General features: G+C 58.0%; 2 protein-coding genes across 5 annotated transcripts; one reads left to right on the top strand and one right to left on the bottom strand.

Annotated features, from left to right (window-relative positions):
• Positions 1–329: 329 nt before the first annotated feature.
• On the top strand, positions 330–5,835 carry MUS81 (MUS81 structure-specific endonuclease subunit). Of its 3 annotated transcripts, XM_055314957.1 has the most exons (16): positions 330–719; positions 809–938; positions 1,171–1,256; positions 1,794–1,892; positions 2,003–2,071; positions 2,234–2,319; positions 2,859–2,999; positions 3,185–3,280; positions 3,370–3,491; positions 3,588–3,685; positions 4,255–4,371; positions 4,470–4,565; positions 4,729–4,857; positions 4,937–5,040; positions 5,495–5,578; positions 5,672–5,835. In XM_055314957.1, exons 1-16 carry the CDS (start codon positions 585–587, stop codon positions 5,736–5,738), a joined length of 1,659 nt encoding a protein of 552 aa, XP_055170932.1. In that variant the 5' UTR covers positions 330–584; the 3' UTR covers positions 5,739–5,835. The 3 variants fall into 3 exon arrangements, with proteins under 3 accessions (XP_055170932.1, XP_055170934.1, XP_055170933.1); XM_055314959.1 differs by lacking the exon at positions 2,859–2,999; XM_055314958.1 differs by lacking the exon at positions 5,495–5,578.
• Positions 5,836–6,510: 675 nt separating this feature from the next.
• Positions 6,511–12,770, bottom strand: EFEMP2 (EGF containing fibulin extracellular matrix protein 2). Of its 2 annotated transcripts, none has more exons than XM_055314960.1 (11): positions 12,611–12,770; positions 12,164–12,282; positions 11,882–11,930; positions 11,031–11,237; positions 10,302–10,424; positions 9,955–10,071; positions 9,691–9,810; positions 8,363–8,482; positions 8,149–8,275; positions 7,697–7,892; positions 6,511–6,814 (listed from the first exon to the last, which is right to left on the bottom strand). In XM_055314960.1, the coding sequence occupies exons 2-11, from the start codon at positions 12,272–12,274 to the stop codon at positions 6,653–6,655; spliced, it is 1,332 nt and encodes a 443-aa protein (XP_055170935.1). In that variant the 5' UTR covers positions 12,275–12,282; positions 12,611–12,770; the 3' UTR covers positions 6,511–6,652. The 2 variants fall into 2 exon arrangements, with proteins under 2 accessions (XP_055170935.1, XP_055170936.1); XM_055314961.1 differs by lacking the exon at positions 12,611–12,770 and adding an exon at positions 12,406–12,549.
• Between the last annotated feature and the right edge of the window lie 1,327 nt (positions 12,771–14,097).

Here is a 14,097-nt window from a genome sequence, read left to right as displayed (position 1 = left end):
GAGTCCTTGAGCTCCTCCTACATTACCTTTGTATCTTCATCCCTTATACGTCTTTCTAGATGTCCTTCCTACAAATATGCCTGCACTTACTTGCCCCACCCTCCACCTCTTGGGCTTTTCAGAAGCCCAGCGTCTCTCCAGCATCCTCAGCAACGGTGAGACAAACTGACAACCTCAGGTTCCTCGGTTAAGGATCACTGCCATCCAGCCCTCCTATCCACACGGGGGCGCTGTCTGTCTGTCTGTCCGCACAAAGAGTACCCCGCTCTCCTATCTGGGCTAGGAGGAAGGGGCGGGTCAAGGCTCCGGGGGTTTGGGTGGGGCCGATCCAAAAGACTGGCCTGGGCCGGGAGGGGCGAGGGGGCGAGAGGCCGTAGGGAAAGCGCTTGGTATCAACCACTTAAAGCAGCGCAGGAGCGGGGAGGGCAGCTGGAGGCTGTTCTCTAGTAATTGCCCCGCGTGGGGCCACGTGATTGGAGAGGTGCCGCCCTCACTCTCGAGCCAGGTGTTCGAATCCCGTCTCCAGAACTGGCGGCGCCCCAGCCTGGTCGGCGCGAAGCGCCAGAGGACCCGCCCTGGGGCTCATGGCAGCGTCGGTCCGCCTGGGCCGGAAACGCCCGCTGCCCGTTTGCCCCAACCCACTCTTCGTTCGCTGGCTAACCGAATGGCGGGACGAGGCAGCCAGCAGGGGGCGCCGCACGCAATTCGTATTTCAGAAGGTGGGTCTCGGCTCGACGCGGACTGGTAGGGGTGGAGCCGGACAACCAGGCCTGCCCTGACCCCAGTACGGTACCCCTGCCCCCGCCAGGCGCTGCGCTCCCTCCGGCGGTACCCACTGCCCCTGCGCAGCGGCAAGGAAGCTAAGATCTTGCAGCACTTCGGAGACAGGCTGTGCCGTATGCTGGACCAGCGGCTGCAGCAGCACAAAGCATCGGGGGGTGAGCGCTGGAGTCAGGGTCGGTGGTCCCCTGAACCTCCCCCAGGCGCAGCCTCCGAAACCACCTGGGATACCTTAGCTTCAGGCTCCCCCCTCATGTCCTAGTTTTGTTTGACCGCAGGCTAGTGGCTGGCTTGCAAAACGTCACCCCTCACCTACCACATGAACTGGCAGCGTCCCAGACCTTCCTGCCTGCTGGATTCCGTGGGATTGACTCTCTTCTGCTCCCGCAGGTGACCATGCCCGGAGTTCACCTTCTGGAGAGAAGAGTTCAACCCCAGAAGGGCCACCTGCGAGAGTCCGAGACTCTTCCATGCCAGTGAGAACTGGGCGAGGGGAGTGAGAAGGAAAGTGGGAGAAGGAGCAGTAAGATTTTCTGGCTTGTGGGGACTTAGCAGCCCTGAGTCCAGATCTGCCACCAGTGACGCTTGGCCTTGGGCAAATGACTTATTCTGGTACTTAGTTTTCTTCTCTGTAGGTGGAGATATTGTATAATAATAGTTGAGAGTTCTGTGATTGGGCTATTCAGGGAGCCAAGACCAGTAAGCCCCGAAGATTGCTGTTATCGGCTTTTGTTGCCTTAGCGCTTCTGTAGCGAATGGGAGAACTGAGGCTGGGTCAGGCAGATGAGACCCCTCGGCCCACTCCCATCCCGGCAACCATCCACCGTCTCATCCCAGCCTGACAGGCCGTCCCATCATCCCACCCATCTTACAGACAGGGAATCTGAGAGGCGGCTGAGTGACTTGTTCGGGGCCATGTAGCCTGCTGAGATACAACCTGAACCTCAGCCCTTCCAGGGATTCAGTCCACGATGGCTGATTGGTTTTCATGTTCAAAACGTCTTGTCTTTCAGATTCCAGCCCAGCCCAAAGCAGGAGGCTCTGGCAGCTACTGGCCAGCTCGGCACTCGGGAGCACGAGCAGTACTGCTGCTGCTTTACAGGGAACGCTTGGTGAGCACTTGGCTGTCCCAGGAGTTAGGAGAAGCCAGGTGGTGAGGCTCCTGGAGGAGACTGGCCCCTGCGCCGAACCTGCCTTGACTACATTTCTGTCCTGGTTACAGAATCCTAGTGGCCATAGTTTCCTAACAAAGGAGGAGCTGCTGCAGAGATGTGCCCAGAAAGCTCCCAGGGTGAGTGCTGAGATGGGAAAGGATAGAGCCGAGTGGCTTTGAAACAGAACCTAAGTCCACCAGAGATTTCTCTTCTTGGGAGCAAGCAGTGGTATGGGGCCCAGCGAGTTGGACATGTGGTAGCACCAGGAGGTTTCTAAGGGTCTCCTCTCCTATGGACAGGTGGCTCTTGGGAGTACTCGACCCTGGCCAGCCCTCCGCTCCCTCCTCCACAGGAACCTGGTTCTCAGGACACACCAGCCAGCCAGGTGGGGTCAACTACAGGGGGATACAGGAGGTGTGTGTGTGTGTGTGTAGGGCGAGGGGAGAATGTGTGTGATGTTCTGACCCAGCAAATCTCAGGCCTCATGCTATTGAGATAGGGGTAGAAAGGGAGGCCTTACTCCTAGGAGCCCACATTGGTGGAGTACCATGAGGATCTGAGAGACCAAGCAGTAGATGAGAGGAGGAGGAGGTGTCACAGGTTATTGAAAGAGCAGAAAGGCTTTGCTGAGGACACAGCGTTTTGACGTGTCTTAGAATTTATCGAGGAGAGATGTAGGAACAGCACTCCAGAGAGAAGGAAGAAGTTTGTCTGAAATGTGCTTGTTGCAGACTAGGAAACATTCCTGGGCAGGTCCAAAAGAAGCTGATCTGAGGAGCAAGAGCACAGCCTGGCAGTGGGGGTGGAAGCCACTGGACTTGTTTATGCAGGGTCGCCAAGGCTGGTGAGACCAGCTTAGCTGGGGGCAAGCAGGAGAGCCTGCCAGGTCTGAGTGAAAAAGGGAGATCTGTGTTCATCTACCAGGTACTCGCTGACTCCGGAGGGTCTGGAGCTGGCCCAGAAGCTGGCTGAGTCAGAGGGCCTGAGCTCACTGGATGTGGGCTTCAGGCCAGAGGAGCCCCCTGGGAAGGAGCCAGAAGTGCCAGGAGCGGCCTCTGCTGAGCTGTGAGGAGGAGGGGGAGGGGACAGAGAGGAGCCAGAAGGGTCCCAGAAATGAGGCCCAATCCTATCTCCATCATCTCTAGCTAAGCTGCCCCACCCAGTGTGGGTTGCAGGGGGGAGAGGGGGTACTGCCTGGCACTGGCGTTCTGGCCTTAAAACACACCAACACCTCCCTCCCCTCCTTGTAGTGGTGCTAGTGAAGGGAGTGTCCAGCAGCTGCCACTGGAGCTTGGGCCTGGAGAGTACAGGGTGCTGTTGTGTGTGGACGTTGGCGAAGCCAAGGGGTGAGTAGGGTGAGAGAAGCAAGAGAGAGGATGCTGGGGCGGGTGGCAGGGGCCTGCCCTGATCTAGGCCTCCTGTCTCACCATTCTAGGGCAGGGCACAGGCCAAAATTGCTCCTGGAGCTACAGCGGCTGCATGTGACCCATGTAGTGCGCAAGTTGCACGTCGGGGACTTTGTGTGGGTGGCTCAGGAGACCAGGCCCAGAGACCCAGGTAAGGGGTGTAGACACAGGGGCAGATATAACAGGCAGGGCCTGGTGGGGGGAGGGGGGGCACAAGCCAATAGAACCCTTCTTGGTCTCCTGACAGCAAGACCTGGGGAGCTCGTCCTGGACCACATCGTGGAGCGCAAGCGGCTAGATGATCTGTGTAGCAGCATCATAGATGGCCGCTTCCGAGAGCAGAAGGTTCCTAGACTGGCCTCACCGTGCTCCCCATTTCCTGTCCACTTTAGGGCCCCTCCACAGCCCAGAGGTGTCCTCAAGGCAGAGCTCCCATAGCTCCAGCCACACCTCCATTAGAGCTACACCCAGGCAGCCCCAACATCAGACCCCTTGCGCTCCTACAGGTGCATGGTAGGTGTGCAGGGTGACTGAACTGGTTGAGGAGCATATTCAAGACCCCTTGGGCAGCCAGCCCCTACAAACTAGGATAAATAAGACCCAGACCTCCAGGAGTGGGACCACACAGCTCAGGTTAGGTACTGGCTGCTGGGCTGACTGCATAGTCACAGAGGCTATGTGTAGGCCAAGAGAGGTTTGAAGAATGGACATCATTCTGAGATGGTGGAAGGCTTTTCCAGGCAATGGTAACAGTGTGAGCAAAGGTGGGGGCCCTTTGAGACAGGCAGAGAAGCTAGGGAAGATGAGGAGGTGGATTGGTGAGACCAGGGTCCCGTGATGATTTTGAGTGACATGCTAGACAGCCAGCATATGGGCATCCAGGCCTGACCTTCCCTGCCTCTCTACCTCCCCAGTTCCGGCTGAAGCGCTGTGGTCTGGGGCACAGAGTATACCTGGTGGAGGAGCATGGCTCTGCACACCACCTTAGCCTTCCTGAGAGCACGCTGCTGCAGGCTGTCACGAACACTCAGGTGAGCCAAGAGGACAAGGCAAGGCTTGCAGGAACCCCATGGTCCACAGCTCTGGCCAAGAATTCCCATCATCTCTTGGGTGGGTTCCTCTTCTCCAGGTCATCGATGGCTTCTTTGTGAAGCGCACAGCAGACATCAAGGAGTCAGCTGCCTACCTAGCCCTCTTGACGCTGGGCTTGCAGAGGCTCTACCAGGTGAGCAAGTGATTTGTCCTTGGGTCCTATGCTCCCCCAAGGAAGTGAAGTGAGCAAGATCCCAATTTTTCAGACTGGCCTCCTGAGGCCGAGGATTAGGCAAGGAATGGCAGGGAGTTGTCCCCTAGAGCTCTGTCCTGGCCTCAGTTCCCTCTTCCTTCAGGGCCATACCCTACGCAGTCGCCCCTGGGGAACCTCAGGGGATCCTGAATCAAGGCCTGGGCCCTCCCCACATCCTCTCTGCTCACTCCTCACCTTCAGTGACTTCAACGCGGGAGCCATGAAGAACAAGGTACAGCCTGTACCCCGTGCCTCCTTACTCGGGCCAGCCCCAGGCCACGCCTGACACCATTCCCCTCGCCCAATCCCAGGCCCAGTGTGTGCAGGAGGTGTTCGCCAGGCAGCTGATGCAGGTGCGGGGAGTGAGTGGGGAGAAGGCAGCAGCCATAGTGGGCCAGTACAGCACCCCTGCCAGGTGAGTGCTTTGCGGAGGGGTCTGGCTCTGCCAGGGTGCATGGACCTGACTGAGTGGACAGAGGGGAGTTGGTGGAGGTCAGGTGATAAGGAAGACAGGTTCAGCTAGGAGTAGACAGTATCTCAGGGTCAGCTAGGAGTAGACCGTATCTCAGCGGCCAGGGGAGCCAACAGGAGGGAGCGAGCGCTTCTGCCTGGTGCAGCGGAGAAGGCTCCTGGATGAGGGGGTTGGGCCATGAAGACTAGGCCAAGAATAGTCACACTTGGAGAACATTTGCAGCTGCATGAAGGGAGGGTGAGCTGGATGGAAGGCTCAGGAAGTACAGCAGCAGTCCTGACTCCTGTCCTCCACGCTGACCCCTTCTGCCTGTAATGGTGGCCTAGCCACTCAAGAGTGGGCCAGCTGTCCGCTGTTGCCAAGCTTTAGAAACTCAAACACCCCACCCCACCCCCAGCCTCCTGGCCGCCTATGACGCGTGTGTCACCCCCAAGGAACAGGAGATGCTGCTGAGCACCATCAAGTGTGGTCGACTGCAGAGGTGATGGCAAGGAAAAAGGACCTACAGGAAGTGGCTGGGGCAGGGTTGCTCTGGCTCATGGTCTGACCCTCACCTGCATTTCTCTTTGTGCAGGAATCTGGGGCCTGCTCTGAGCAGAATCTTTTCCCAGCTCTACTGCTGCTACAGCCCTCTGACCTGAGCCATCCCGTGAGGCCAACTACACCACCACCCCCCGCCTTCATGGGCTAGCCAGCCTTTTAAGCCACTGGGCTACAATAAAAATATAAGTATTTGCAGCTTGATGTATTATGGAGGTGATGCCAGGGACTTTGTGAAGTATCCAGGCAGAAATTGGGGAGACCAACAGATCCAGTGGTTTTTAAACTGAGCTCTAAGGACCCTGGGGTTCCCTGGGAGAGCACTGAGACCACCAAGGAGATGGAGTCAGTGAGGCGTTACAACTTTGAATCTAGTTTATATCATCAGAGTTCCCTGATAGGATCAAATATCCTTCCATAATAAGTTCTGTGTTTTGGAAAAGAAATATGTGGAAAGCACTAATCCTAATTGCCTCATTTCATGGATTGGAAAACTGATGCCCAGGAAGAATCTACTAGGGTTTAGTCAAATTGATAGTTTGAGGCCAAACCGGGATTAGAACCCAAGGCCTCCAATGTCTACAGTAGAATTTCCCAGGTCTCTTATAAACCAAACTCCAGTTCCTGGGCTGGGTCCCTGGAGTCTGTAGCCTTATTATCTCCTTCATTCTCAGAGAAACCAATTCTGATGTGCATGGTACATGGATCAATCCCGGTCTTGGGGACACAGTTCCCAACTTCTATCTATGGGGCACCCTGAGCCCGAATGGAGATACCCCCCCTTTAGGTGATTGGCCTGCCTCCCACAGCCTAGCCACTTCCCCAGTCCAGGGGTTCACTACAGTGTTACCCACCCACCTCAGCCACCAGGACTCCTTCTTTCTCCCTTTATTGCCTTTCTCTTTCTACTCTTCACAACAGCATCTGCCCTTGCAGCCGAGCACAGTCATCCCTGAGCCCCAGGCTCTTGGGCCACAGGAAGCCTCTCCCTCCCTGAGGGCTCCCCACCCCCACCTCAGAAAGTATAGGCCCCCACGAAGACGGTGAGTCTCAGTACAGAACTGGCCCGGTAGCTCATGAGGGAATTCATGGTGACCATCTCCAGATCCAGCACGTACTCCCGGGGGCCTGTCACAGGCCGGGCGAGGACCAGCATGGCGCTGACATTGTTGATTTGCTGCAGGGCATAGTGGGTGGGGGACATGTAGATTGTGTCAACCTACATGCCAAGACCCCTGCCCCAGCCTCACCTCCCCATCCCATATCTTGAGCCCACAATCAGTTGGCTGTGAAATGGAGAGTCCTAGCAGGCTGTGACCCCAGGCTCTCATCCAGCTCTGATACCCTTGACATCTTGTCACTGATGCACCCAGGCTCCTGCCCTCAGAAATTTCCCACTGGTGCCTTCCCACACTTTCCATCTAGTTCTTTTGTCTAATCAGGGTCAACTGATGATGCAAGGCCAGGTGGGAAACTTGGGAGTGGTGGGGTCTTTGGTGACCTGGAGCTGGCTGACTTCCCTTCAGAGCATCCAATTGCAGAAAGAGAAAACAAGGACTAATATCAGATAAACCCTTGGCCCCCTCTCATCGTGAGTCATGCCTGGACCTCTCCTTCCTAATAGCTCCACCAGCAGCGAGCTGGATTCTTGGATGCCAGACCCCTGCACCAACTCCTGCTGCCTCTCTCTCCAAGGCCCAGCTCCATCTGCTTGTGTTCCCCAGACCCTGTTGTGTCCTGTTACCTGGGCAGGCTTCTCATGCCAGTGCCTTGTTCTAAGAGTGAACAAATCAGAGGCCAGATATGGAAACCAGTGCCAGGACTCAAACCCCAGTGTCCAAGTGCCTCATTGGAACTGCATTTAACAACCTGTAGTTTGTAGCAAGGGAATTTAGGATACCCCTACCTTTCTGCGGAAATTCCACCTCCTGGGGGGACAGGGCTTTGAGAAAAGGGGCGGGACATGGTGGTAGAGCCAAATCTCCCACTTAAGGTTTCCTGGAATTCAGTTTTGGATTATGCATGTCACTTGAGGGGTGCAATTAGGGGAAAGCCTTACCCTAATGTAGAAATCCCCTTGCGAGTTTCCCGCACGGATCTGAAAGGCATTGTAGGCGCCAGGGTAGACAGAGGTCGCTTGGATCTGGAACACATCGGCGGGCACACTCCGCTCTGAGGTGATGCTCATGTAGCGGTGCACAATAGACGAGGGCTGCTCCCGGCACAGGGGGTTGGAGGCCGGACAGAGGCAGCGACTAGAAACCCCAAAATGGGGACACAAATGAGGTCCTGGCCTATACCCCAAGTTTGGTCCCATTCCTAAAACTAGGTATCCCCAAAGGATTCTCCCACTCCTTCTAGAACTGTTTGCATGGTTTAGTCATGAAAGACTACAATTCCCATAGGCCCTGGAGCACTAGACAGCCTGCATAGCAGCCAGTCAGCCACAGAGCCCTCTGGGAGTTGCAGTTTCTGCGGCGGGGGGGGGGGTCTGGTGTCCCATGGACTCACTTGTCAGACACCTGGACGTAGGGTTCCACGCAACGGTTGGTATCCACGCAGCGGTAGCCTCCATGGAAGTTGACACAAGTTTGGGCCTCAGAGCACTGGTGCGCGCCTGACTCACACTCATCAATGTCTGCGTCAGGGGAAAGGGGCTGGAACCCAGATGTCAGGCCACCAGCCCCTGATACCACCCTACCTGCTCCACTGGGGCAACCTGTACCTTGGCAGAGGCGTGTGGCCAGCAGCTGGTAGCCCTGTGGGCAATGGCAGGAGAAGCGGCCAGGTTCGTTGACACAGCGGTACTGGCAGAGGTAACTGGAGTAGCTGCACTCATCAATATCTAAGGAAGAGTAGGGATGAGGGCCCTGGGCCAAGGGCAAGCCTCTCAATTCATTCCCACAAAGCTTTACGGAGAGAGCCTGGCCATATGTTAGGCTCAGTATGGAAAGATGGGGATGCAAAGCTCAGTAAGGAGACAGGATTCAAATAAAGGTCTGCTCAGACTGCCCAGCTCCCAGACCTCTGCCCCAGCTCTGCAATACAAGACCTCATGGAAGCACTGTGAATCTAGAGGCTTGGGTGTAAGTCCTGATTGAATTTGGAACCTTGATTTCCCTGTCAATAAAATGAGCAGGTTGGACTAGATGAGACTTTAAGGCCCAGCCTGTTAAAGCTTTCGGTAACTTGCCCAATTCCTGCAACCCACAACCAGCCTCAGTGTACAGTCCCCTCCTGCCAACAGGTAGTTTATAGGCAAGAGCCAGGGTTTCTGCTCTGGTTAGCCTCATGCTGTCTAGCGCTGAGCCAGGTACCAATGGGGCCATACAACCCCAAAGCACAACATAAACAAGGTACCTGGCCAGCTGACAAGGAATGAGTGATCCAGAGTGGAACCCTGGTACGACCTCACCCTAGCTGTATGACCTTGGGCAAGTCACTTAACCTCTTTGCTGAAGGGCTTTGTGCTTATTATTTTCTTTAACAATCGTCGCCAAAAACCTCGAGGGAGAGATTACCATCCTCGTTTTGCAGAGGAAAGAAAAATTCATACTTACAGCCTAGGATTGTTGGCAGGATTAAATGAGGCCAAGTATGTAGGGGAAATTAATGCCCTGCACAGGGAAGGCGCTCAATAAATGATAGTTCACTTTAAAACGTCGTGGCTTGGGACTTGACGAAGCCTGTCTTGTCATTTTCCCACTTCATCCTCAAGACGATCCATTTTACAGAAGAAATGGGCTCAAAAGAGTGGCTGGCCCTTGTCCAGGATGCAGGTCCACCTAACTCCCAAGAGGGGAGCAGCCGCATCCTTTGTCAGTCTCCCCACTGAGCTTCAATGCTCCCTACTGAGTCCTCCCTACTGTGCCTTCCCCTCCATCCCAGACTGGAAGTTCTGTAGGTGCCCTGCAATCAACCTGGGGTGGAACACAGAGGATGTACACGGGTGCAGAATGGATGGGATGGGAAGGCATCAAATGGAGGACTGTGTGGCAGGAACAGGGCCTGGGAGACTCACAGAGGAGCACAGCAGAGAGAGGGAGCTCTCACCATTGCAGGAGAAGCCATCCCGATGCAGCTCATAGCCCTGGTGGCAGCGACACAGGAAGGTCCCATAGGAATTGAAGCAGCGCTGCTCACATGGAGCCCCCATGTCACATTCGTTCACGTCTGAGGGTTCAGGGAAAAACAGGAAGGGTGAAAGCCAAGGAGCAGCCCAGAGCGCCCACCTTCCCCAGGTGGGTCAGAAAGAGAACTCCTGCGCCCCACACCACCCTGCCCAGGATCCAGGAGCCTGGCCTGGCCCAGCCTCACCTACACAGGAGCGGTTGTTGGGCCCCAGCTGGAAGCCTGGTTCACATTGGCAGCGAAAGGAGCCAGGCAGGTTGACACAGCGGTGCTGGCAGTAGCGGTAGCGGCACTCGTCTATATCTGGGAGGGAGTCAAGGGAAAGGGGCAGAGGGCATGGATTGGCTGGGACTCAAGGCCTCACCACCGGGGGTCTGAGCTCGGTCAGGTGAGCCAGGACTCACACACAGATGCTCACAGTTCTGTGACTGGTGACAGGAAGGCAGAGGTGGCAGGGGGGTTGTCAGGTGCTAGGGGGAGAGCTGGGCCAAGGGCACAGAGCAGAGACTAGAGAGGCTGTCCTCCAGACTTACCCACACACTCAGGCCCAATCTTGCGGTAGCCATCTGGGCAGGTGCACTGGTAGGAACCGGGCAGGTTATGGCAGTCCTGGCTGGGGCGGCAGTCATGCAGGGCCTGGGCACACTCGTCCACGTCTGCAGGAGACACCACTCAGCCCCTACCTGGGAGCCCACGCACCACCCATCATGCCAGATGCCTCAGCACAGGAGGATACAGGTCAGGTACCGTGCACGTCAGTTACGTGGATAACTGGCACCGCCTCCCCCCAGAAAGGAGCACATGGATTAGACCCTCCCAACAGCACAATAACAGCCCATCAGCCTGGGAGCCAACAGGATGGGCATCTTTGATCTGTGAGATACCCTACCAGAGATGCATAGGAAATAAGGCCCTGCCCAGACTTCCAGAAACACCGATTCCAGGGCCTTCCTCCAAGGACCGTGGCACCCACGGGTGGGAAGTGGGTAGAGGGCAGAAGCTAAGAGGCAGAGCTCTTGCCTGCCCTTGCAGTGTGTCTCTAGCAGTTGAGAGGGGGATCCAGATGCTGGCTAGAGCACTGAGACAAGAGCTGGGGCCACCTGTGGCAGGCACCTCACAGAGTGAGGATCTGGATGGCAATCCCAATAGCTCTAAAGAGGCTTTTGAGCAAGAGAGCCATTGAGGTCTGAGTTTTTAAGTTGCAGTGATAGATGCTTAGTAGGTGGACTGAAAGCCCTAGTGCCAAGGTGACCCTCACTCACCCACACAGCGCTCTTGCTCATCAGGTTCATAGCCTGGTAGGCAGGGGTTGGGGTATTCAGCAGGGGGCACTGGTGGTGGTGGTCCCTCGCCATGCAGATCATTGATGACAGCGGCTGAGCGGGGCAGGCACAAGTAGCCCCCATAGTGGTTGATGCATTTCATCTCTCCCTTGCAGGCCTCGGGGATGGTCAGGCACTCGTTGACATCTGCAGAGAGGGGTCTGCTGGGCACAGCCAGTCTCCTGGGCTGGCTGTGAAGTGGGTGGCAGGTGGGAGCCCAGCCCGGCCTTCTATAAGCTGTGTGACCCAGGCAGGGCCTTCTCTCTCGACTCAACAAGCTAAGGTTCCCTGCTCAGAACCCCTCCTCAAGGCCTGCCTGGGCAAATGGTGGGGCAGGGGGCTATTCCCATAGTCACCCCCATTCTCTTGTCCCCAAGAGGCTCTCTACCCCTCCCCATAGCCTGGGCCCTGGCTCAGCCCAAGAGTGACGGGCAGGCCTCCCTACCCACCCCGCAGACACTGTCCTCCCAGGACGTGATGGGGCAAAGCCAGATGGGAGAGTAGTTCGAGGTATCCAAGACCCAGCTCCTCTGGGCAGTGCCCTGCTGCTCTCCTGCCCACTGAGTGGTGGGGACAGGATGTCCTGGGCTTCTCTGAGAGGGAGGGGCCTGCATGGCTTCTCCACCCCTAGCTGAGCTGGTCCCCAGAGAATCAGAGCTGGCCTCCGCCAAGCCAAGCTGGGCAGAGGACAGGTCATCAGGCTCCCCAGTGCTGCTCTTGGAGCTGAGCTTGCAATCCCTTTCCCAGTTCCTGGGGGTGGGTCAGTTCCCCAGTTTCCTGGGCACACTCACCCCGGCAGTGCTGGCTGTCGGGGTCCCACTCATAGCCATCTGTGCATTCCTACAAAGGGACCAGAGATGACCAGTAGTCATCCCCAGTCCCCTTCAGATGACCAGGCCAAGATCAGGGCCTGAGTCTGGCCACCCTCCCAGCCTGCTCCAAACAATGGCCCCCAGCTGCTTCCTACACCAATCAGGGGAGGGGACAATCTTCCCCAGCAGCAGCCACCCCAGGATCCTGATCTCTGTGTCCCAACCCAGCCCGGCCCAGGCCAGTGGCCCCACTGTCCCCACCGTGTAGCTGTCGGGCTCCTCCGAATCCTGGGGAGACGCTGCTCCCAAAAGCAACAGCAGCAGCGCCCAGAGCAGTAGAGACCCGGGGAGGCAGGAGGCGAAGGGGAGCATCCTGGGGGCTGGGAGGTGGTGGAGGGGTAGTGGAGGGAAGGGGGGTCAGGGCGCTTCCGCCACGCACCCCCACCCCCCATTCCCTGTACCAGAACTCAGAACCCTGGCCCCAGCCGCCCCCCGCTCCGTACCGTGCCTGGGGCCCCGGAGCTTCCCAGGACCCAGGGCCCACTCCACCCTCAGGCCGGGGTTCGGGGCCCACCCGCTCGGGGCCGCCCCGCCCCCGCCCGGTCCCCCAGTGGCGCGGGCGGAGGAGCGCGGGCCTCTCGGCTCTGCGCTGACGCCGACTCGGCCGAGACTCCGGCTCGCGCCCTCCCCACACCGACAGCCACTCACTTGAGCCCGTGACGCCCCCGCGGCCCGCGTCTCCGGCGGCTCGGCTGGTTCGGGCAGTGCCTGCGGGCAGACGGACGAGCGGACGGCGCAGCTCCCTGGACGCGCGGCCCCAGGAAGCGCCCCCCGCTCGCCCGCCCGCCGCGGCGCGGCCCACCCCGGCGCCTCCGCCCGCCCCTCGGCGGATTCCTGAGCCCGCGCCAGGGGGAGGGACCCCGACCCCCCGCTTCTCCGCCCCCGGCCAGCCACAGGCCCCCACCCGGTCCCCCGCGGCGCTGCCCGGAGCCGCCTCCTGGCGCAGGGCCAGGGTCCCCCTAGATCCCCATCCCGGGTGTATGGCCTTGATGTCAGGCCCCCAAACTCACCCGAGAGCCTCTGGGCCCTCACTTTGTCACCCTGCGCACCTGGACCCTACAAATCTGGGCTCCTGGAATTCCGCCCTGCGCACCCACAAATGAATGCCTGGGCCTTCACACTCTGCGCCTCCCAGAATGTCATCCTCGGTTCCTGGACCCCATCTAATCCTTGGGCTCCCAGACCCTCGCTCTATGCCCTGCAGACCTTTACTCTGTGCACCTTGTACAGTCATACTGGGAACACCAAAATTTCATTCAGGGGCCCCAGACCCTCGCCCGAGGAAGAGACGCTCCCAGGCCCAGAACTGCTCAGGTGCGTCCCTTCTCTCCTCCATCTGTAGGGCTGTCAGCCGCAGGTGGTCCCTTCACTCCTGGACGGCCTCCTCCCAACAATCGTTCTGCGAAACCACAACGGTTTGGGAGCGGGGTCTGCAGTTGCCTTTTGGCCCAGAATGAAGGGAAGCCCCTGAGAAGGCTGGTAGGACTGAACTGGCACGTACAGGACGCCAGGGTCGGGTGCCAGTGCCTCAGCGGCTCTCCTTCCCAACGCGTCCCCACCCCCAACCTCGGGGTTTCTGCCTTCTTTCAAGAGCCGAGGGCGAGGGCGCGCCTTTCGGGGAGGAGACTGGGCGGAGTTGGCTCCCAGGAAGGGGCGGGGCCTCCTCCTGCCCACGTTTCAGGGCGGGACCAGACGGGAAAAGGCCGCGTGTCCAGGGATCTCCCGCCGGGGGGCAGACGAAGTGCGGGAATCGTTGAGCCCTCCCTTCCCCTTCCCACCCGGGGTTTAGCCTCACGGTCGCCCCCAGTGCAGCCCCGCCCAGGGGGAGGGTGTGCTGACGGGGGCAAATGGGTCCGGAGGTCAGCCCTTGGGGTTCAAGGTGACTTGGAGAGTGCACCCCTCCACCCCCCAGATCCTTCACATCCACGGGGGCGAGGATGCTAAAAAGAATAGCTCTTCTAAACCAAAAAGACAGGCATTAACAAGTGTTGGTGAGGAAATGGAGAAATTGGAATCTTCCTTCACTGCAGGTGGGAATTTAAGATGGTCCTCTTTGGGAAACGGTTTGGCAGGACCTCAGAATGTTACATGACCCAGAAATTTCACCCCCATGTACATGCCCAAGGGAATTGAAA

Source organism: Nyctereutes procyonoides, unplaced genomic scaffold (genome assembly GCF_905146905.1).
Source record: "Nyctereutes procyonoides isolate TBG_1078 unplaced genomic scaffold, NYPRO_anot_genome, whole genome shotgun sequence".
Lineage (NCBI taxonomy): Eukaryota > Metazoa > Chordata > Mammalia > Carnivora > Canidae > Nyctereutes > Nyctereutes procyonoides.
This window is presented reverse-complemented; position numbering and strand designations above follow the sequence as displayed.